The 24,403-nt window shown below is 41.5% G+C and overlaps 1 protein-coding gene across 1 annotated transcript in view; it reads right to left on the minus strand.

Moving 5' to 3' along the window:
• Positions 1-24,403, minus strand: part of SLC7A14 (solute carrier family 7 member 14) — a 115,475-nt gene that overhangs the window by 26,851 nt on the left and 64,221 nt on the right. Inside the window, exon 3 of the mRNA XM_047755219.1 lies at positions 62-298. Within this exon, the coding sequence (XP_047611175.1) occupies positions 62-298 (237 nt within the window). The remainder of the gene's footprint in view (positions 1-61; positions 299-24,403) is intronic.

The raw sequence follows: 24,403 nt of genomic DNA on the forward strand, positions 1-24,403 counted from the left end.
GAACCCGTTTATTTGGCTCAACAAGCATTCATGTTGGGGTTAGAGGCTGTGGCAGTCTCACCTAGGCCATTGAGGGTTCCCACGCTGTCCACCATCCAGCGGCTGATGGTATGGTTGGCCAGTGAGTCAAACATGCTGCTCAGAGCGCTGGCACCAGCTGCAGTGCCAATCAGGTACTCCAGGATCAGGTTCCAGCCAATGAAAAATGCTACAAACTCCCCGACAGTGACGTAGCTGTAGGTGTAGGCTGATCCCGTGGTCTTGGGGACGCGGACTCCAAACTCTGCATAGCAGACGCCTGCATGGGACACACACACATGGATGGTGGATTTCAGGAGATGAGCTAATCTCTTGGTGGTTAACTGTCTTGGGTAGAAAATGCTGGAAATCTCTGAGGTTTTAGAACAAATATGCAAAGTTTTATGTATATGAATCAACTCAAAGCCAGTTCTAATGTTTTCCAGCTTCACTTCTGAAAAACTTTTTAACCTGAACACTAAAACTAATTCTAAGGAACTCTCAGAAACTGACCTTCTTTATTATAAAAACTCCCATTTATTATATGTGTCTCTGTCATTGTTCCCTAGGTGTCAGTTATCCTGAGTGAACATGGGTCTAACTCATTATGACCCCACAGTTGGTGGCAATAGGGTTAGATTACGCTAGCGTTCTTCTCTGTTGTTTTCACATCTTACAGAAAGTGTTCCTCATTTGACAGTGATACTTCAAGCAATTCTTGAAAATCCTGTGCTATATTTGGTGGTGGTAGGGGGTTAATAAAAATGCTAATATGAATAAATGACTAGTTATTAACTAGGAAATTTAGCACATGCAAAAGATAATTTAATGAGCACTTTTTTTTTTTTGTCTTTTTAAAGGCGTCACTTGAGGCATATGAAAGTTCCCAGGCTAGGAGTTGAATCCGAGCCACAGCTGTGGCCACAGCCACAGCCACAGCTTCGGGGAATCTGAGCTGCATCTGTAACCAACACTACAGCTCATGGCAATGCCAGATCCTTAACCCACTGAGTGAGGCCAGGGATCGAACTCACATCCTCATGGAGCCTAGTTGGGTTTGTTAACTGCTGAGCCACAAAGGGAACTCCTAATGAGCACTTTTAGAGTGCCTATTATGTGCTTGATTGGGTTCCAAGTTCTGGAAATAAAAAAAGACAAGTGGGGCATGGCCCTGCCCTCAAAGGGATCTATACCAGGAAATCAGTGCACAAGAGCTCAGTAATGCAAAGGTGTACAGAACAAAGAACAAAGATGATCCATGTACATTAGCTGGTTTCAAAGTATATGGAGGAATTAATTGGGCACAGAAGATGGAAGATGAGGCAAAGACTGGTGGGGTGAGAAAGTATGGAGTTTTGGGTGAAGGGGATGTGCATGAGGGGACTAGGAAGAGACGAGGTGGGAGAGGCAAGCAGAGCTGCATGTGTTTTCCAAAGCGAGTCAGGGCCCACTTCCACCAGAATCATTTATTGAATTGTAATTTCAGGAGATGGAGATGAGGAATCTGCATTTTTACAACCTTCCTGCTTATTTGAGAAATACCGGTATATTGTCTTATTTTTGTTTTATAAACTTAGAGATCAAATTAGAAAGAGACTAGGAATACACCAGACTTTTGGAAGTTGGGAAAGTATTCTGCAGAGTTCTAGGAACTCTGGGTTTGGAGCCAGTGGGTGGGGTACCAAGTGGGAGGACAGACATAAGACAGCTTGGAGAAAACAACAGGAATGGCATGTAGGAGGATGTAGAGGGGAACCCAAAGTAAACTTTACTTTCAGTCCCAGTTTTGTTAAGGGCCAGCCCTGAGGTTCTCTCATCACAAATCAGCAGACAGTAGTTCACTCTTTTGTGATTAAAGACAGCAATTTTTTTCTTCTTTTGAAGGTAGTGAAATGCAAGGAAGCAAAAACAGAGATGGCAGAAATAACGACACATTGAATAACTAAATGCGATGCCTTCTCTCTCTTCCATCCCCTCAGTGGCAACAGTGTCAAGGCGTCCATTTGGAAGGAGGACCTGACCAGCCTGCTGCCCTCTTGTCTCGACTCTACCTTGAACTTGTGTACCCCTTTACAATGTTTCCTTCCTTGTAAAGTAGAAGAATTAGGCTGGGATACGCTCAAGGGTTTTCCTACTCTGACAATCTAGGACTCTATAGGATTCTGTCATTATATTGAATTTTGCTACAAAGTATATTGAGCATAATTTACTTCTTTAAATTTTATTTTTATTATAGTTGATTTACAATGTGTCAATTTCTGCTGTACAGCATAGTGACCTAGTCATTTATATCTATCTATCTATCTATCTATCTATCTATCTATCTATCTATCTATCTATCTATATCTATCTATCTGCACACTTTTTTTCTCGTAGTACTTTTTCTTTCACATCAGTTGCTGTATTATTACAGTTCTGTATTATGGAGATGCTCTCTAGGCTAGCAAAGCTGTCTGTCCTTACCTTGAATGGCCCAGACCGGTATTTCTTTTAAGTTTCTCTGTCAGCCCCCTTTCCTTCACTTTGTAAAGTACTTTTCCATCTCCTTCCTGGTGGTCAGACCATCACTCCTTCCTTCTTGTTGCTGCTGTGGGGCTTACCTGGAGAAATCCGACCTCTTCCTTTTCTAAATTGCTGCTTCCAGCACCTGTTGTTTAAATCGTTAGAGTGAGTCTAAAATTAAGAGGAAGTGGTCTCGAAAGGAAGGCCTGAGGAACTCCTTGGTGAGGAAAGTATGGAGTGTGTTAAGTGCTGTGTGTGAGGACCTGGTGATGCTTTCTTGGAAGCTTGGGGGTTTGTGTGTTCTCTTTTCCTAAAGGGAGCTGAGTTTGCACATAAAGAGTAGGTTTCTCTTTAAGTGCAGTGTGAAGAAGAAATTAGGAGGCAACTAACCTATTCAGGGTAGGAGACACAGCATTCTTTATCCAGTCGTTCTTATACCCAGTGAACTTCTTCTCTCCATCATTCTTTACCCCCTGATAATGTAAAAGGCTTAGAAATAGAACTTTCTCTAGGCAGTGCTTTTGAAACAGGGATTGATTTGATTGCAGATTTAATTTGAAGAGCCAGTATTGTAGAGTTTGAGTAATCAGACTTTCTCCCCTTAATATTTCATTTGCAAATTAAATTTAAAAACACCCAATTCACCATCAGAACCCACTGGCCAAGGGCAATTAGCCAAGAGCCATGTCTTCTTTAGGTCTCTGTCCTGAGTGAGAGGAGGAGACCCTGTGCTGTGCACAGTGCAGGAGCATATGGAATCTTAGCCATTCATTTCCCCAAACCTGCATGGATCCTAATGACTGGAGTTTGGGAAGAACAGTGGGAAAATCAGTTACCCACTAAGAGTGTAAGACAATTTTCTGCCCCCAGAAATCAATCTTTGGGACACTTTCTCTCTCTCTCTTTTTTTTTTAGGGCCACATCTTCAGCATATAGAGGTTCCCAGGCTAGGGGTCGAATTGGAGCTACAGCTGTCAGCCTATACTGCAGGCACAGCAACACAAGATCTGAGCTGCATCTGCAACCTACACCACAGCTCATAGAAACGCTGGATCCTTAACCCATTGAGCAAGGCCAGGGATCAAACCTGCAACCTCATGGTTTCTAGTCAGATTTATTTCTGCTGTGCCATGACAGGAACTCTACTTTCTCATTTTGAATGCACTGTAAGGGGTTTTATCTTTGAAACCTTCTGATTTATTTGTATGCAGGAATCCAAGCTTTTAGTGGGCACTGGGGAGTATCCAGCCTTCAGGCACTGAAGCTCTGTGGTGAGGAGTGAGTGAGTTCAACCCCAGGTATGCTGTAAAAAACTGGAAAATGTCAGTCATTCAGCTTTTCCCCCCAAGTATCTCCTGTGTAAGGGAGACCCACTCAAAGTATCTTTATAATTTCAATAAGAAATAAAAACCTCAGAACAGTGCCTCTCCACTTCTGTTAGAATTAGCCATGGCAAGTTGGCATGAAACAGGGAAGAATAATGAAGTGCTGCAAGCATAGGCTCTGGAGTTAGACTGCCTAGACTTCAACCCACCCACCTCCACCATTTACTAGTCAGTGTCTTTGGGGAAGTCCATGTCTCAGTTTCATCTTCTTTAAAACGAGGATAGGGAGGCGGGATTAAGATGGTGGAATGGAAGGACTGGAGCTCAACTTCTCTCCTGAAAACAACAAAATTTACAACGAAATGCTGAGCACTCTTCAACCAAATAGACCGAAGACTTTCAAAAAGATATTCTACTCCAGAAGATAAAGAGGAGGCCACATAAAGAGGTAGGAGGGGAGATTACACAGTATAAGCAACCCCATACCTCCTGGGTGGGAAGCCCCATAGACTGGAAGGTAACTCTTTCACAGAGACTCACCTATAGGATTGAGAATTCTGAGCCCCACATCAAACTCCCATGTGTGCGGATCTGACACTGGGAGAAAGAGTGCCTGGAGCATCTGATATTGAAGGCCAGTGGGGCTTGTGCACAGGAGCTCAATGGGACTGGGGGAAATGGAGACTCCATTCTTAAAAGGTGTACAGAGACTCTCACGTGCACTGGGTCCCAGGGAAAAGCAAAGTCTCCATAGGAATCTGGGTCAAACCTGACTGCAGTTCTTGGAGGACCTCCTGGGAAAACAGGGGTGAATTTGGCTTGTTGTGGGGGAAGGCCATTGGAAGCAAAGTGCTCTGGAGTATTCATCAGCGTGCCTTTCTCTGGAGGTGGACATTTTGGGAAAATCTGGCTCCACCCATCAGTGCTGAGGAGCCCCAGGCCAAACAACAATCCAGGTGAGCCAGGGCCCTCAGTAAACAGGCTGCCTAAAGACTCCCCAGGCACACAGCCACTTCTAATCTCACAAAACCCCACCCATCAGAGGGATAGGAATCAGATCCACCTACCAGTGGGCAGGCATCAGTGCCTCCCATCAGGAAGCCTACAGCAAGCCCCCTTACCAACTTTAGCCACAAGAGGGGCAGATACCAGAAGTAAGAGAGGCTACAACTCTATTATCTGTAAAAAGGTCACCACACCAAAAACCTATAAAAATGAAAAGACAGAGGAGAACTATAACTCAGAAGAGGGAGAAAGAAAAAACCCCAGAAAATCAGCTAAGTGATCAGGAGATTTTCAGTCTCCAGAAAAAAGACTTTAGACTGTTGATGCTGAAAATGATGCAAGACATTGGAAATAAACTGTAGGCATAATTTACAGGAAACATTGAGCAAAGAGATACAAGATATAAAACTTAGGAAGAGATGCAAAATACAACAACTGAAATAAAAAATTCATTAGAAGCAGCCAACAGCAGAATACAGGAGGCAGAAGAACAAATAAGCAAGGTGGAGGACAGATTACTAGAAAGTATGGATGTAGAACAGAAAAGAGAAAAAAGAGTGAAAACAAATGAAGGGATTCTCAGAGAACTCTGGGACAACGTTAAACACATCAACATCCATATTATAGGGGTGCCAGAAGGAGAAGAGAGAAAGGGACAGAAAAAAACTTCCAAGAGATAATGGCCAAAAACTTCCCTAACATGGGAAAGGAACCACTCACTCAAATCCAGGAAGCATGAGTACCATATAAAATAAACCCAAGGAGGAACACCCTGAGACACATATTAATTGAACTGACCAAAATTAAAGACAGAGAAAATCTTGAAAGCAGCTAGGGAAAAGAAACAAATAACATACAAGGGAACCCTGATAAGGTTATTGGCAGATTTTTCAATGGAAACTCTGCAGGCCAGAAGGGAGTGGCATGATGTACTTAACATGATGGGAGGAAAAAACCTTCAACCAAGAGTCCTTTACCCAGCAAGGCTCTCACTCAGATTTGAAGGAGAAATCAAAAGCTTCACATAGAAGCAAAAGCTAAGAGAATTCAGCAATACTAAACCAGCTTTACAACAAATACTAAAGGAACTTCTCTAGGCAGAAAAGAAAAGGCCACAGCAAAAATACCACAAATGACAAGGCTCACCAGTAAAGGCATATATACAGTGAAGATATGAAATCATCCACGCACAATTATGCTACTGAAATCAGAAATCATGAGAAGAGGAGAGTGCAAATGCAGGACACTGGAGATGCACTTGCAATTAAGAGACCAACAACTTAAAACAATCTTGTATATATAGACTCATATCAAAACTTCAGAGTAACTGCAAACCAAAAATCTACAATTGATACACAAACAAATAAGAAAAATCAACTCAAATACAACACTAAAGATAGTCATCAAACCAGAAGAGGAGAGAACAAGAGAAGAAGGGAAGAAAAAAAAGCAACAAAAACAAACCCAAGCAATTATTAAAATGGCAATAAAAACATACATATCAATAATTACCTCAAATGTAAATGGACTAAACACCCAACCAAAAGACATAGACTGGCTGAATGGATACAAAAACAAGACCCATATAGATGCTATCTTCAAGAGACCCACTTCACTTCTAGGGACACATACAAATTGAAAGTGAGAGGATGGAAGAAAGTACTCCACGCAAATGGGAATCAAAAGAAACCTGGAGTAGCAATACTCATATCAGACAAAATAGACTTTAAAATGAATATTTTGAGGGAGAAGGAAGGTTACTACATAATGATCAAAGAATCAATCCAAGAAGAAGATACAACAATTTTAAGTATCTATGCACCCAACATATGTTCACCACAATATATAAGCAACTGCTAAAAACCTTAAAAGGAGAATTCAAGAATAACACAATAATAGTGGTGGACTTTAACACCCCACTTACGGCAATGGACAGAACCTCCAGACAGAAAATCAATAAGGAAACGCAGGCCCTGAATGAAGTGTTAGGTCAGATGGACTTAATAGATATTTATAGGACATTCCATCCAAAAGCAACAGAATACACATTCTTCTCAAGTGCACATGGAACATCCTCTAAGATCACATCCTGGGCTACAAATCAAGCCTCGGTAACTTTAAGAAAACTGAAATCACATCAAAAATCCTTTCTGACCACAACACTATATGACTGGAAATCCACAACAAGAAAAAAACTGCTAAAAACACAAACACGTGGAGACTAAACAACATGCCTCTAAACAACCAGTGGATCACTGAAGAAATCAGAGGAAATTAAAAAATACCTAGAAGCAAATGACAACAAATGTACACACTCCAAAACCTATGGGATTCAGCAAAAGCCATTCTAAGAGGAAAGTTTATAGCAATACCAGCCCACCTCAGGAAACAAGAAACAGCTCAAATAAACAAGCTAACTTTACATTTCAAGCAGCTAGAGAGAGAACAGACAAGACCTAAAGTTAGCAGAAGGAAAGAAATCATAAATTTGGAGCAGAAGTCAATGAAATAGAAAAGAAAACCATAGAAAAGATCAATTAAACAAAAACCTGGTTCTAAGAAAAGATCAACAGAATTGATAAACCGTTAGCCAGACTATCAAGAAAAAAGAGGACTCAATCAATAAAATTAGAAATGAAAAAGGAGAAGTAACAAGAGACATCACAGAAATACAAAGGATCATGAGAGGCTACTATATGCAACTATACGCCAATAAAACAGAAAACCTAGAAGAAATGGACAAGTTCTTGGAAAAGTACAATCTTCCAAGACTAAACCAAGATGAAGCAGAAAAGAAGAACAGACCAATCAGAAGAACTGAAATTGAAACTATGATTTAAAAACTTCCAACAAACAAAAGTGCAGGACCAGATGGCTTCACAGGCAAATTCTATCAAACATTTAGAGAAGAGCTAACACCTCTCCTTATGAAACTATGTCAAAAAATTGCAGAGGAAGGGATACTCCCAAACTCATTCTATGAGGCCACCATCACCCTGGTACCAAAAACAGAAAAGGTACCACAAAAAAAAGAAAACTACAGGCCAATTTCACTGATGAACATCAATGCAAAAATCCTCAACAAAATCCTAGCAAACCAAATCCAGCAATGCATCAAAAGGATTGTACATCATGATCAAGTGGGATGTATCCCAGGGAGGCAAAAGTTCTTCAATATATGCAAATCCATCAGTGTGACACACCACATTAACAAACTGAAGAATAAAAACCATATATGATCTTCTCAATAGACATGGAAAAAGCCTTTGACAAAATCCAACACTCATTTCTGATAAAAACCCTTCAGAAAGTGGGCATAACGGGAACCTGCCTCAACATGATAAAGGCCATATATGACAAACCCACAGCGAACATCATTCTCAATGGTGAAAAGCTGAAAGAATTCCCGCTGAGATTAGGAATAAGACAAGGATGTCCACTCCCACCACTACTATTCAACATAGTTTTGGAAGTCCTATCCAACAGCAGTCAGAGAAGTAAAAGAGATAAAAGGAATCCAAATTGGAAAGGAAGAAGTAAAAGGATCACTATTTGCAGATGACATGATTCTATACCTAGAGAATCCTAAAGACTCTACCAGAAAACTGTTAGAGCTCATCCATGAATTTGGCAAAGTCGCAGGATACAAAATTATTACACAGAAATAGACTGCATTTCTATGTACTAACAATGAAAGAGCAGAAAGAGAAATTAGGGAAGCAATCCCGTTTACCATTGCATCCAAAAGAATAAAATACCTAGGAGTAAACCTGCCTAAAGAGACAAAAGACCTGTACTCTGAAAACTATAAGACACTGATGAAAGAAATCAGAGACGGCACAAATAGGTGGAAAGACATAACATGCTCTTGGATTGGAAAAGTCAGTATTTTCAAAATGACTATACTACCCAAGGCAATCTACACATTCAGTGCAATCCCTACCAAATTACCAATGTCATTTTTCACTCGAACTTGAACAAAATATTTTAAAGTTTGTTTGGAAGTACAAAAGACCCAGAATAGCCAAAGCCATCCTGAAAAAGAAAAATGGAGCTGGAGGAATCAGGATCCCTGACTTCAGACTAACTATAAAGCAACAGTCATCAAAACCGTATGGTACTGGCACAAAGACAGAAATATAGATCAGTGGAACAGGATAGAAAGCCCAGAATTCAACCCACGCACCTACACCCAACTAATCCATGATGAAGGAGGCAAGAATATACAAGGGAGAAAAGACAGCTTGTTCAATAAGCAGTGCTGGGAAAACTGGACAGCCACATGCAAAAGAATAAAATTAGAACACTCCCTAACACCATACACAAAAATAAACTCCAAATGGATTAAGGACCTAGATACAAGACCAGATACTATAAAACTCTTAGAGGAAAACATAGGCTAAACACTCTCTGACATAAACAACAGCAACATCTGCTCAGATCCACCTTTTAGAGTACTGACAGTAAAAAGAAAAATAAACAAGTGGGACCTAATCAAACTGAAAGGTTTCTGCACAGCAAAGGAAACCCTAAACAAAACGAAAAGACAACCCATAGAATGGGAGGAAATCTTTGCAAATGAAGCAACTGACAAGGGATTAATCTCCAAAATTTATAAACACCTTCTGCAGCTCCATACCAAAAAAACAAACAACCCCATCAAAAAATGGGTGGAGGATCTAAGCAGACAAGTCTCCAAAGAAGACATGCAGATGGCCAAAAAATACATGAAAAGATGTTCAACATCACTCATTATTAGAGAAATGAAAATAAAACCACTCTGAGGTACCACCTTACACCAGCCAGAATGGCCATCATCCAAAAGTCTACAAACAATAAGTGCTGGAGAGGGTGTGGGGAAAAGGGAACCCTATTACACTGTTAGTGGGAAAGTAAATTGGTGCAACCACTGTGGAAAACTATATGGAGATTCCTCAGAAAACTAAACATAGAACTACCATCTGATCCAGCAATCCCACTCCTGGGCATCTATCCAGAGAAAACCATGACTCGAAAAGACACAAGTACTCTGATGTTCATTGCAGCACTATATACAATAGCCAAGACATGGAAACAACCTAAATGCCTATCGACAGAGGAGTGGATCCAGAAGATGTGGCACATATACACAATGGAATATTACTCAGCCATTAAAAGGACAAAAATAAATGGCATTTTTAGCAACATGGATGGACCTAGAAACTATCATGTCAGTGATGTCAGTCATACAATGAGACACCAACACCAAATGCTTTCACTGACATGTGGAATCTGAAAAAAGGACAAACTGAACTTCTTTGCAGAACAGATGCTGACTCACAGACATTGAAAAACTCATGATTTCCAAAGGCGACAGTTCGAGGGTTTGGGGAATGTGCTGGGGTTGTGGGATGGAAATCCTATAAAATTGGATTGTGATAATCACTGTACAACTATAAATGTAATAAATTCATTGAGTTAAAAAAAAAAACACCTCAGGAAGGGAAACCTTAGTTTTTATCCTAGATTAAGTGGTAACTGAGTGTCCAAAGGCAAGTTACTTACCTCCCATGAGTAAAATGAGGGGCATTCAGAGAACATTCAGTCTCTCTTCTTGTGCTCTTGTTCTTTGGTTTCATAGCTTGAATTGGCTTTTAATCATTTAGGTCAGTGGGGAAAGCCCTGTGGGAAATACTGTAAGCCAGTGGTCTCGGCAAAGGTAGTATCGCCTCCTAGGAGGAATTTTGGAAATCTGTGGGTTTGTCTGTGGCTTTTATGATTATTGTGGGCACTGTAGCATTAAATGCGCAGGTGCCTAGGCTGTTAGAAATTCTGCAGTGTGTGGGACCGTCCGATAGAATGAGGCAGTATCTTGTGTCTTACATGACTCCAAAGGTCCTGGTGGATGTTCATGTAAGTCTAAACCTGTTTATAATTGCTGAAATTGAATCTATATTCATTTTACATGTTAATACAAAGATTTTTTTTGCATAGTTTTATGTTCCTTGAATTTTCCAGGGCTGTAACCACTAGGTAAATTGAGGGACAGTTGGCATTTAGCAAGAGTTGGTCATCATTTGGGAAAACCACAACATCAGCAGCTCAGGACTCATGGTCTTTGAGTACTAAATAGCACACCTACCTGAGTGTGCATTTGTAGCATTTGAATTCATAGTGGTTCTACACATGACTTCAGGCAAATGATGACTTCATTGTGTTCCCTAGTGTACTTATGACCCAGCATTCACATGTAGAAGTATTCTTTTTATTAGACATTACTTTTATTTATCTTCCATACAGAAGGCATAGTGATTTTTTTTAATAAAAAAGTTAAGTGCATAGGAAGGTAACATTATCTCTAGTTTGAACTGCAGAATAGTAAAACAAAAAAAGAATCTAAAGTTGATTTGGTATACCAGGATGGAGAGTCTCTATTCTAAATGAGAGAGAAGTTTATAAATAATCTCTACTCAGTTTTGTACTGCATTTCAAAAGTTTCTTGCCCCAGAGTTACCTTGCCAATCATATCTGCCTCGTATTGTTATCAAAGTCATTTTTCATTTCTTGGCTATTCATCAAGTGATTGGAGAGGGAGAGGCGTATTGATTCCAAAAGCATAACCATGTAGCTGGAGAAAATCAATGTAGAGTACAGTGTCAGGCTGCAGATGGCCATCAACGAGTGACTGTGTGCCACAGACAGCATGATGGAAGTTTTTGCATTACAGTTGTTCAGAGATGGCAAGTCTAGGTCCTTGAGAAATATGGAGGATTCATTGCAGCAGGACTAGAGAGAATAGGAGTGATTCCTCAGAGCCCGCCACTCTGATGCCCTTTTTCAGTTATCCACCTTTTAAATATAGTATAAACATACCCCTATTCTCATTTTGTAATATCCCTAGTGTTTTGCTTTATTTCTATAACTAGAACTATTTTTGGTTAAATTGACTAATTACTAGCCAAAAAGCAGTCCCACTTAGGACTTACATATTAAAAGGAGAGTTGGAACAAGATACCAGAAGATTCCCTATTTGAAACATTCTCTGTCAGTCCCCTTGTGTGTACCCCAAATGATGTGTGATTTGAAGTTCAGAAAAATTTGGTACCTTTCAATGTGAATTTCTTTTTATTAACTCTGAGATGGTCCTATCATATGTAGGTATAATAAGCCATACTTTGTTTAGATACTCCCAGAGAGCCTATAATGTAGAACTTTCCAAACTGTGCTCAAGATAGCACTGCCCACTAGTAAAGATAATTGCTATGTGTTCCTCCTCCTCACATGTCATCCTGTCACTCACAGCCTGCCCTGGGTCTCCAGTGCCCTCTGTAGAAGTGGAAGGCAAAGATTCTCCACCCTAGGAGGGTTAAAGGAGAGAGATCCAACTGGGAGCAGACAAAAGGTAGAGAAGGATTTCTCCACTTGAGAAATACATTTCCCTCCATCTTCCACCAAAGACAGCCATCAGACAAAAAGTACTTTTTAAAAGTGTACTTGTGCCTGGAAAGATTAAATCTAGTGTTTGTTTACATCCGAATGCCACTTACCCAGATAGAGGTTTTCCCATTGCATGTAGTTTAACTTGACTAATTCCCTAATCTACTGATCAGTAAATTTACTAACTTCCTGAATAACTTCTGACTTCCTAATTTCATTCCTTTAGTGCCTATGAAATCAAGCACTGTGGTGAATATTAGAGACATAAACAGTAAGTCAGGCAGATCTCCTGACCTTGAAGTGTCTGTATTCCAATAAGGAAAGAGTTTAATAAATATTAATAAATATGTTACTCTATATGGCTGGTATTTAATACTATGGAATACCTATGAGGTGCTCTGGGAGCCCAGTGAGGTGAGTGCGGTTTTTAGGGAGCATGGTTCTTTGGTTGCTGGGAAAGTGGGGATGAAGGGGGGAGGCTTTTGAGTTGCATTTTGAAGGGTGAGCTGGGCTTTGCTAGGCATAAAAAATGGGAAAGGGTGGTCTGGGGCAGGTGAAAGGCATAGCTAGAATGGCATATGCAGGCTACTCTGGGATTGAGGAGGATGAGTCTGCAGGGGTGGACTGGGATCAAGTGTCAAGGAAGTAGGACCTATTTAATAGTTTGGTGGAACTAAGTGAAAAGGATGGTACAGTTCAGCTACTATAGTTGTAAAGCTTCCTCTTGGTTGTAAAACACATTCTGTACACCAAGTCTTATTTGAGAGCCTAAATACATAAACCAGTAAAAGCAGCATGGTTCTCTCTAAGGAGGGAGTGGGAGACCTGAGACTCGTCTGCTCAGGATCTTCCTCATCACACACCTCTGACCGTCCTCTGTGGACCTACAGGCTGTGCTGAGCAGGGTGTGGAGAGGGATAGCAGCTGCTCATGTGGGTTGTTCACTTACTTGACAGATGATCCAACTGAGCTGTGTATTCAGTTAATGACGGAGCTGGGGCTAAAAAGGAAGTCTCCTAATACTCAGTTCCAGGAGCTGTCCGATTTCACTTACCCCAAACATTTACAAGGTACCATCTCAATGCATCTGTTAGGTTTTAGGGACATAAAGGTGAATGGGAATAATACATTTCTTTTTTATGTGTCTTATAGTCTAGTGGAAAAGATAGACCAGAAAAGCAACAATATAGTAAAACAAGAAAGGAGATATTAGTTGCGGTGTGTGTGGGAAAATGCATGGGCTGCTTTAAAGAACTGACACTGAGTTCCGAAGTGAGGCCTTTGAACATTCAGAAGGACTGTCCACAGGGACAGAGGGCATCAGGAGGTATGAGAAGGAGTGGAGAGGAGCATCCAAGAAAACAGTTAGCCAACTCTGCAATTTCATTCAGGCCTCTGGGATCAGTCCCATCCTGCGTGTTACACAGAGGGTCCATCAGGTCTGATTAGTTGTTTTGAACATGCCAGCAATTCCTCGTATAAGAAGTCAGTTCTTCCTGAGTGCCAATTACCTGCTGTCTCCCAGACCCAGGAAGGAATCAGCCAGCCATTGGATGATACCAGTGCAACTCACCGCTTAGGCCCAAATATGTCTTTTTTTTTTTTAGGGCCGCACTCATGGCATATGGAAGTTCCCAGGCTAGGGGTCGAATCAGAGTTACAGGGGCTGACCTATGCCACAGCTATAGTAATTCAGGATCCAAGCTGAGCCTGCGACCTACACCATAGCTCAAGGCAACGTGGGATCTTTAGCCCACAGAGCAGGGCCAGGGATCGAACCTGCTTCCTCATGGATGCTAGTAAGATTTGTTTCTGTTGTGCCATGATGGGAACTCCCCAAATATGTCTTCAAGGAAGTTCTCATCAAAGATAGCATTTCGCTGAGGTGGTTGTTACCTATTTCATCCTCATTTTCATGTTTTTAAGAAAATGTCTCTGTTCCATTTATAAATTCACAGTAGGACTATACATGTTGTATATATTGCCATGGTTGCTAGTACTGCTTATAATCACAGAACCTTAGACAGAAATAAGAGTGTGAATTCTCCTGGAAACATTTGTTTTCTCTGCAGCACTGAATTCCAGATGGTGGTAATGAAGTACCTCCACTGCCACTGTCCTCCCTGAGAAGCAGGTTGCTGGATCCTGAGAAACATCTATTCTGCCCTGTGTTGAATGTCGTAGGATGCTGTGGTCCTGCACCAATGTCCTCTTCCCAGTGCTCTTGATCAACCAAGAAAAGTATGGTTTTTTTTCCCCCCCTCAGGGAGTAATCCATCAGTCTCTCTCTTCCTTCCACCTCGACTGACTCTTCTACCTGAATAACCTTGGTCATTCCATCACCTGTCAGTGAAGCCCAGGCTATTTTTATAAATGCGTCTGGAAGAAAAGCAATTTGTCTGGGAAATGCCTGTTTCTTTGTGTCTGAGAAGAGACTTAAAATTTTTCTGCCAAAGCGGGCTCCAGGTGGACAGTAAGAGCCCGTGTTTAGGGGATAGGCAGCACTTTTAATCAGTGGGTGGGCAACACTCTTACTTACTGAACCTGATAGGCCTTCAATTAAATTTGCATAGGAAATAGAGACCTGGAAGGTTCCCCAGCCTATAGTACCAATACATCAATATAGAAACAGGAAGGAAAGAAGCTGTCCTCACAGCCAAAGAAGTGACCCCCCAAATAGGTCAAGAAAGTTTAAAACTTATTGATTAATTGGGACCAGACTATTTGTTTACTCTCTTGTCTAGATCTCCCTCTCTGAAAATATTTTAGAGGTTGTTGGAGGTTGTTTCCATAATGTGATGAATTCCAGTATTATAATTGTCTGATCATGCCACTGTTAGTATCATCACTAGTGTATATTATTTTATTTTATTGCTTTATCAAATGATAATAAAGATAAAATAAAAATAAAGATAATGTTCATGTGGTTGCTTTCACCTAAAGAATCTACAGAGTTAGCTATTCCCTGAGCTCATTTTCTGGCCCAGATTGGTTCCCCTTCGTTCCAGAGGTGGCAGGTGGGCTAGAAGTGCCCTTTTTTCTACTCCTAACATTTTTATATAGGTGACCTCAGGTTAACATCAAGGCAGCCTTGGAGGGGAAAAGATGTTACAAAGGGGAAAGGTATATGTTCGGTGACAGTACCTACACTAGGCACGTTGTACGTGGTTCCTCATCTGATGCTCAGGTAAGCTGCGAGGGAGAGCTGGGGCCTTCATGAGCAGCCCCTGTTTGCTTTAAGAAGCTGTGAGGTGTCATAGGAGCCACACAGCCTCTGAAGAGAGACCCAGAGAGCCCTTACACCAATCCAATGAGATAATGCACACAGGTCAATTTTTCCAGTGCCTGGCACACAGCAAGTGCTTAACTAAATGACAGCTAGAATTATTACTAACTGTGGCCTTGAGCAAGTACCTGATTCACCGAGCCTTAGTTTCTCCACCTGGAAAATGGCGATGATGTTGCCTACACTGCAGGTTGTCATAGGTCTTAGCATCTATCAGGCATTCCTCCAGCGGAAGCTGTGGTTATTATTGCAGTTGGGGAAAAGGAATCTCAGACAGCTTTACCTAACAGTAGCTTTTGGAGTGTTTATGCAAGAGCCTTTTTCTTGCAGGTGGGATGAAAAAGACTAGAAGTGAGTATTGTTGGCTGATAGTTTTAGAAACTCAGCATTGTCAGGGAGATCATCTAGAGTCTAGACCAAGCTCTATGTGTGCTTGATTCACTTCTAAATCAGAACCTGGAAACATTTCTTTCTAGGTTCTTAATCTTTCATCTAGAAATATTTGTTCTTTTCTACAAGTCCAGTTAGAAATTGTGAGGGTGAAGAGAAAGTTCTCATTTCCTCACTCAGCCTTTTTTTTGTCTTTTGTCTTTTTTTTTGTTGTTGTTGTTGCTATTTCTTGGGCCGCTCCTGCGGCATATGGAGGTTCCCAGGCTAGGGGTTGAATCGGAGCTGTAGCCACTGGCCTACGCCAGAGCCACAGCAACGCGGGATCCGAGCTGCGTCTGCAACCTACACCACAGCTCACGGCAACGCCGGATCGTTAACCCACTGAGCAAGGGCAGGGACCGAACCCGCAACCTCATGCTTCCTAGTCGGATTCGTTAACCACTGCGCCACGACGGGAACTCCTCAGCCTTTCTTTATGAGGCCAACTGCCCCACGTCCAGATGCATCTGGTGACTGGACCAAAAAGCGTTGTGGAGAAAGGCAAGGAGAGCAGGCATTGAAGTGACAGCCAGTTAAAAATCTTCCATCTCCTCTCTTTCTAGGAGTAGGGAGTGCCGCCATTTCTAAAGCATAAGAAAGTGGCACTGACAGAGATGAGAGTCTAAGAAGCTTCTGTGAGGGGAGCAGGCCACCACCCCCTGGCCTTGAAAATTTAATGGGCAGGATTAAAAGTGAATGCTAAGAGAACACATTTGAGGTCTTGTAGGGCCTCCTCAGTCCATTTGACAAGCAGGTGGGACCAGGTTCCACTGGGGCAGACTGGGTTCTCAGTGGATGCCCGGGAGAGTGAGACCCAGAGACTCTTTCATGGGCCTAGACCTGCTCTCAGTGGAGGACCTTCCCAGAGACACAAGAAACCCCTCATACGAGAGGGGCCATCTTAACTTTTTTCCAAACTGGGCCAATGTGTAGGGAGGGCAGAGCAGGGCCAGAGACTCAGGATTTAGGAGAGACTCTAAATAGAGAGAGACTCTTCTGGATGTGGGGATTTTGTTACAGTGCATACGTCTTTCTAGTTCTCCTCTCTGCTGGGATACAAACGCCTACCATTTTTACCTCCCTCCCTCCCTTTCATTTCCCCTTTCTTTAAAAGGGACTTTACAAATCTTTCCCCTCCCTGGGTTCTTTTTCACCCTAACGTGTAAGGCAGTCTAATCTAAACTCTTCATTTTGCAGAGGAGGAAGCTGAGGTTGAGAGATGTAAGTGACTTGCTCCAGGGTCCCAAGCTGCTGCAGGACAGGGCTAGAACTAGATCCCAGAAGCCCTGACTTCTTTCTTTTTTTTTTTTTTTTTCCTGATCCAGGCCCTTTGTCTCTTGCAGTGCTCACAGTCTGCTTATTTCTTTGCATTGATGCTGAGCCTTTTATCTCAGTTCTTTCCTGTCTTTTGCAGCACCTCTACCATGCTGAGCCCAGAGCAGGCAGCAGTCCCTCCCACAGCTGTGCTGAGTGGTCTTGGTCTGCACTGTCCACTCCAGCAGGTGCTGGAGAAGACATAAAAGAAGCCCAGGTTTTCTGGAGGAAACTCATTTTCACAATCAGCAGTTTAATTTCTATTAAATTGCGCTCACCTTTTCTGAACTGGTAACTGACATCCTTCCTACAGGGCTGTCAATCCAGCCCCACATAGAAGAGCTACATGCACTTTACAACCCCCTTCTCCAGGTGACAGGTGACAGAAAGGCACTGAGCTTAGAAGTCATTTTTATGACCCAGGTTGCAGAAGTTTTGATCTAGAAAAATGCTCTTCTAATCAATAGAATAGAGTGAGCTACAGGCTCTTTTGAAAACCAGTAAGCGTGAGAGTTTCCTTGATTCATTCAGTTCTCTCTGGCAAGTTTTAAAATTTTGAAGAGTGTATCTGCATGAAGCAACATGGGGATAGCAGTCTCTGGAGAAGGCAGAATTGGATTTAGGCTTGCCTTTTTCTGCTGACTGCTCTGTGGTCCTAGACAGGTCACCCAACCTCTCTGAGCCTCAGTTTTATCATCTGCAAAATGAATCTGACAGTGGTACTTATTTTGTAGAATTTGTTGCAGGCGGGAATGGATTATGCAGCTGGTGTTTAGCTAGTGCCAGACATTTTTTCAGTCCTTGATTATTATGATCCGTCAGACAGTGGGAGCAGTACTATCACCAATCAGGGAGGGTGTATATGCATGAGTGTAGGGCACAGTATTGGCTTAATAATAATGAGAACAACAATAATAATGTATTGAGCATTTACAAACTTATCTCTCAGAGATTTTTCAACCCTGCCATCATTATTAAGGTTTCAACCTCTGGAGTTCCCGTTGTGGCGCAGCAGAAATGAATCCAACTAGGAACCATGCAGATTCGATCCCTGGCCTCGCTCAGTAGGTTAAGGATCCGGTGTTGCTGTGAGCTGTGGTGTGGGTTGCAGATGCAGTTAGGATCCTATGTTGCTGCACCTGTGGCTAGGCTGGCATCTGTAGCTCTGATTGGATCCCTAGCCTGGGAACCTCCCTATGCTGTAAGTGTGGCCCTAAAAAGCAAAAAAAAAAAAAAAAAAAAAAAAAAAAGTTAAAAAAATCAAAAAAAAAGAAAAGATTTCAACCTCTCATCCCTCCAGTTAAGAGCAGTTCTCATATGTTTGGGGGAACAAATAAATGCAAGCTTTTGGCATGAATGAGTGATCTTAGATCACTGAAAATAGGTTGCAAAAGGACCAACCCTCTTGGTGGTTGCCTCTCAAGTCTGCTTTCAATTTGAAGAGAGAAAATGGTTTGTTCTGAAAAACAAAACAAGGAAACTCATCAGACTATCTAAATAGACCCTAAATACTTACAGCTCTTCCTCAGTCATGAAAATCCAGCCTTAGATGATCACTGGAATGGAGAGACTTTGCTGAAACCTTCTGTTATAAACATATATACATTCTTTTAGTATTCCTTTCCATTATGGTTTATAGCAGGAAATTGGATAGAGTTTCCTGTACCATACAGCAGGACCTCATTGCGTATCCATTCTAAATGGAATAATTTGCATCTACTGACCCCAAACTTCCTGCCCCTCTTGGCAACCACAAGTCTGTTCTCTGTGTCTGTGAGTCTGTTTCTGTTTTGTAGGTAGGTCCATTTGTGCCACATTTTAGATTCTCCATATGAGTGATATCATACGGTTTGCAGTATTTTAAACACAAAGATTAATTTACTATCCTCTTGGTGTTCTATGGGGGGGGTCCTCTTTACTAGAGTTTTCTGTTTCTCCTTTTGCTTTCTGTCACTGGGATGGTATGATAAATCCATTATTCTAATGACATTATCTCAAAAACGTTCTCATTTATTATGTCTTTTCTTGGCTAGAAAGAACATTTATCTTCACATTTCCTCATCCAGCCATGTCCAGATCCTCTCCATCCTAGGCTTCTTGTCAACCTCCATATCAGAGCCTAAGGCGTCTTAATCTCTGGCATGTTCTAAGCAATATGCTTACAACCAGACTCCCTACCTCTATCTCTCCTCACTGCATTACTAAAATACAGATTTGGTCATGCCACTGAGCTTCTCAATGACTACAGAATGAGAGCTAGCCTTCCTGCCCAGGCTCCTAAATCCTTCCTCTAGAACCCACTTTGTTTAAATGAATGACCTTGGTGGACCATTTTGGTTAAGGGATGATAGTCTTTGGAGAATGGCCAGGATGAACTTGAAGGGAGATGGAGAGATGTGCAGACCACTCTGGATAAGATATGGACAAGAATTTTAGGGCTTGATTTGAGTAGGCTAAGGAGTAGAAGGTGAGTTTGGAGGAGAAAGGCTGCCCATCAGTGGGGCTGGAGGATGGAGTCAAGAAGAAAAGAAGGTTGGTGGACATCCTCTAAAGGCGGGGAGAATTAGAACATCCTCTTTTCAGTTGTAAGCTTGTTGTCTGCTAGCATGGACTGCATTATACCTCTCTTCTCTGGCCCAAACTTTCCATGAAGTTCACTGCACATACAGCCTTAACTTGCTGTTATTTGGAGGACAGGAGAGAGTGGGGTATCATCTAGTTGGTTGATGAAGTGAAGAAAAGGGCAGAAGCAAATGAAACGTGGAATGGAGTAAACTTTAAGCAAATTATCAAATTTTTCAGAAGCCTCCTTTTTCTCATCTTTAATATGAAGATAACCACTTGCCACATAGGGTTGTTGTGAAGATTGAGTAAAATAATGTTTAAAGCAGTTAGAACTCTTTTAGTACATAGTAAGTGCTTAATAAATGGTAGCTGCTGCTGCTACCATTACTACTATTATTACTATTACTGTCATAATTACTTATCAGGTTTACTGTTTGTCTTCATCAGTGGAGATAAAGCCAGTAAATGATGTTTTTTTTTTTTTGTCTTCTGTCCTTTTAGGGCCACACCCGCAGTACATGGAGGTTCCCAGGCTAAGGGTCTAATCAGAGCTACAGCTGCCAGCCTATGCTGGAGTCACAGAAATGCCAGATCCGAGCCGCATCTGCGATCCACACCAAAGCTCACAGCCAGATCCTTAACCCACTCAGTGAGGCCAGGGATTGAACCCGCAACCTCATGGTTCCTAGTCCAATTTGCTTCTGCTGAGCCATGACGGGAACTCCAAGTGATGTATTCTTTAGGGTAAAGACAATTTCTTATTTTTTTTAATTAAAAAAAATTTTTTTTTGCCTTTCTCTAGGGCCACTCCTGCGGCATATGGAGATTCCCAGGCTAGGGTCTAATTGGAGCCATAGGCACCAGCCTACATCAGAGCCACAGCAATGTGGGATTCAAGCCACATATGCAACCTACACCACAGCTCACAGCAATGCCTGATCCTTAACCCACTGAGTGAGGCCAGGGATTGAACCCGTACCCTCATGGTTCCTAGTCGGATTCGTTAACCACTGCACCATGATGGGAATTCCAATTTCTTATTTTTCTTACTGCCCTAGGACTGGCATATGGTGGAGACCCAATACAGCTTTCCTGAATCATATCTTATTAGATTTTTGCCACTATTTCTTATGGGCAGATGATCAAAATTAGTGGTATTGTGCACCAGGCAGGGGGCTGATACTGTGTGTGCAAACTGCCACTTAATCTTTATTCAAATCACCTGCGATATGGGCTGAAAGGGTTATAGTAGAAAGTACATGAGCTTAGGAGTCATTCTGACCTATATATTCTGTTAGAGGTTCAATTTTATTAATATGAAAAGAACTAGAAATAAACAAGTTTTCCTTCCCCACTTGTGTTCATGGGAACCTCTTGGGGCAGATGGCTTTGAATGGCCAGATGTCACTGGCATGGAGGCTTTGCTTTGTGTTTCATCCCAAGTTAGCTGAATCTCTATAAACCATCCTGCTTCCATCCCTCATCTCTCAATAAGGCTATAGGTGGGAACCAGGAAGGAAAAGCTATTTCCCCTATCTGGTTTATACAATCTGAAATATATGAAAGGGTTTTTAAGTTTTGGCTTGGGCATGAGGTCTGGTTTTGGGCTGCTGAGCTGTTCAACTGTAGATAAGACCTCAACAAAGGGTAAAGGTTATAGCACAAGCTGCTTCCTCTGATAAGTGCCCCTCCACCCGGGATAGGGTTGTGGGCAGTGATGGTGTTGGGGAAGGAATGCTAGGAGGCATCTAGGAAGTCATTATAACTTCGGGTCTTATGAAATTATAGAGAAAGTGGCTCTTTCTCTTAGTCACATTTGTTTTATGTTATAAGCTGATTTGCATGGCATGGGGGATGATTCTACAGGGCAAACTCTCTTAAGAATCCACTGGCCAAGTAGTTTCTATCTTAACATATGTGTCCACTTCTCATAGGTCATGGCTGTTCCAGAGGTAGGTCCTGGTTCCCACAATGGAGGCGTTCTTAACCCTGGCTGCATATTAGAATTCTCTGGGGAACTTTAAAAAATGCTGACCCCTGGGCTCTACCCCAGGCCAATTGAATTAGAATCTCTAGAGGTGGAGCCTGAGCATTACTTTTATAAAAAGAAAAAGAGAAATTAAAAGAAATGTTAAAATGAATTACAAACTGAGAAAATATTTGCAAAACCTCAAATCTAATAAAGGGCTTGTATCCAAAATAAAGAAAGAACTCTTAAACGTTAATAAGAAAATGAACACTCCAATTAAATAATACAGAAAAGATTTGAACAAATACTTTACCAAAGAATATATATGCATGGCAAATAAATACATGAAAAGATGCTTGAAATATTCATAATTAGGGAAGTGCAAATTAAAACCATATTGAAATATCACTATATACCTTTTTAAAATGGCAAACAAACAAAACAACCACAAAAAATAACACCTAATAATTCTCAGTGCTGAGGAGGAATAGAGCAACTGGAACTCTCATGCATAGCTGGTGAAAATAAAAAATAATATTGCCACTTTGGAAAAAAGCTTGGCAATTTATTATAAAGTTAAATATACACTTGCAATGCAACCCAGCGATTCTACTTCTAGGTACTTAATCAAGAGATATGGCAACTTGTGTTCACACAAAAACCTGTACATTAATACTTATAATGACTTTATTCACAATGGCCCTGGTCTGGAAAAAACCCAATTGTCATTCAACTAGTAAATGAATAAACAAACTGTGGAGTATCCCTACAATGGATACACAACCTAACTTAATCTTAGATGCATCATACTAAGTAAAAAAAAATGAACTCAAAAGGGATATGGAATGATTCCATTTATGTGAGATTCTGGAAAAGGCAAGGATAGAAATAGAAAACAGATCAGGAGTTTCCATTGTGGCACAGCAGATGAACCCAACTAGTATCCATGAGGACGCAGGTTTGATCCCTGGCCTCACTCAGTGCGTTAAGGACTCAGCATTGCCATGAGCTGTGGTGTAGGATGCAGATGTGGCTAGAATCTGGCATTGCTGTGGTTGTGGCAGCGTCGGACAGCGGCTACAGCTCTGATTTGACCCCTAGCCTGAGATCCTCCATATGCTGCGAGTGAGGCCCTAAAAAGCAAAAAAAAAAAAAAAAAAAAAAAAAGAAAAAAGAAAGAAAACAGATCAGTGGTTTCCAAGGTTGGGGGTGTGTTGAGGGGAAAAAAATCACAAAGAGATATAACATAAAGGAATTATTTGGGGATGACGGAACTCTTCTGTATCTTGATTTTAGGGGAGGTTACACAATTGTGTGTATTGGTCAAAACTCATAGAATTGTATGTTTAAAATGGTCCCTGTTATTGTATGTAATTACAACTTATAAGGCCTCCCCTCCCCTCTCCCAACCCATTATTCAGAAACAAGTTTCCCAAGTAATTTAAATTCATAGAAAGGGTTGAAAAATATTGCTTGCATAACAAATTTGAATCTAGGTTCTGTTATTTAAACCTCAGTTTCCTCATATGCAAAACTGGAGATAATAAAACCTACCTAGAAGAGGCATTATGAGTGTTAAATGTGATAATGTATGGCAAGCTCCTAATACAGAAACACAAAATAATAATAACCACTTATTAGGCACTTTGTGCCAGGTGTTGTATAAACATTGTACATGGCAGATATCTTCAAGGAACAAAGGAACAAGGAACAAACTAAGTGAAGACCTGTGAATTGAGTGGGACTTGAAAAGAGCAGTGAAAGTGCAAAAAAGTAATTGAGAAGATTTGATAAAGGGCAAATGGAAGAACTCCTGGGCTCAGCTGAGCGAGACTGGAAATCGTAACTCTGTGGCAAGCTCCTCTGCGGGGCTGTATGACCTTTCTCAGGGGCCTTTTTACCAGGTGCAGACTTGGAAAGGCAAAGATTCTGGGGTAGACTTTTCTGGGTAGTTTTTGAGGTGAAGTGTTGCATAAGTAAGTCAAGGGGCTTAGAGAATTCTTGATAAAGATTAGAAGCAAATTATGATAGCAGTGAGGGAATGGTCCAAGAGTGGGGTTTTAGTTTAAGGTTCTTGAGACAAAGCAGTTCTAAGTGATGACAGTGCCAGGATGTGGCCAGGAGAGTGGTGGCTGATGTGACACCAGTGGTGGTGAGGGCTGTGGGCATGCCAGTGTCCAGTTATGTCTGGGCTCGGGTGATGGATGGGTTTATCCACCTGGATGTTCAAATTGCCTAGGGTCATGGTAGATGCTGGGTTGGGGAGGTACAGGGTGAGAGCAAATTGACTGGGAGGTAAGGAGATCAGGGGACATCACAGGCCAGGGGGCACTAACACCAGGAAGATGAATTTTAATGGACGCTTGCCACTGACAAGCATTGTGCCAAGAGCTTTGCATGTACTTTCACATTTACTCCACAACAACACCAGAGTTAAGCACTATTATTTTTATTTTGCAGATGAGGAAAATAGAACTTTGCAAGCTTTGGGAGATTAGTAACTTGCCAAAGATGGTAGAGCTAGGCAGAGGTGGAGCTTTGGTGTGACAGGGAAGGACAGGGATCTGGAAGGGG

This window comes from Phacochoerus africanus, chromosome 1, assembly GCF_016906955.1.
Source record: "Phacochoerus africanus isolate WHEZ1 chromosome 1, ROS_Pafr_v1, whole genome shotgun sequence".
In the NCBI taxonomy this organism is placed as follows: Eukaryota; Metazoa; Chordata; class Mammalia; order Artiodactyla; family Suidae; genus Phacochoerus; species Phacochoerus africanus.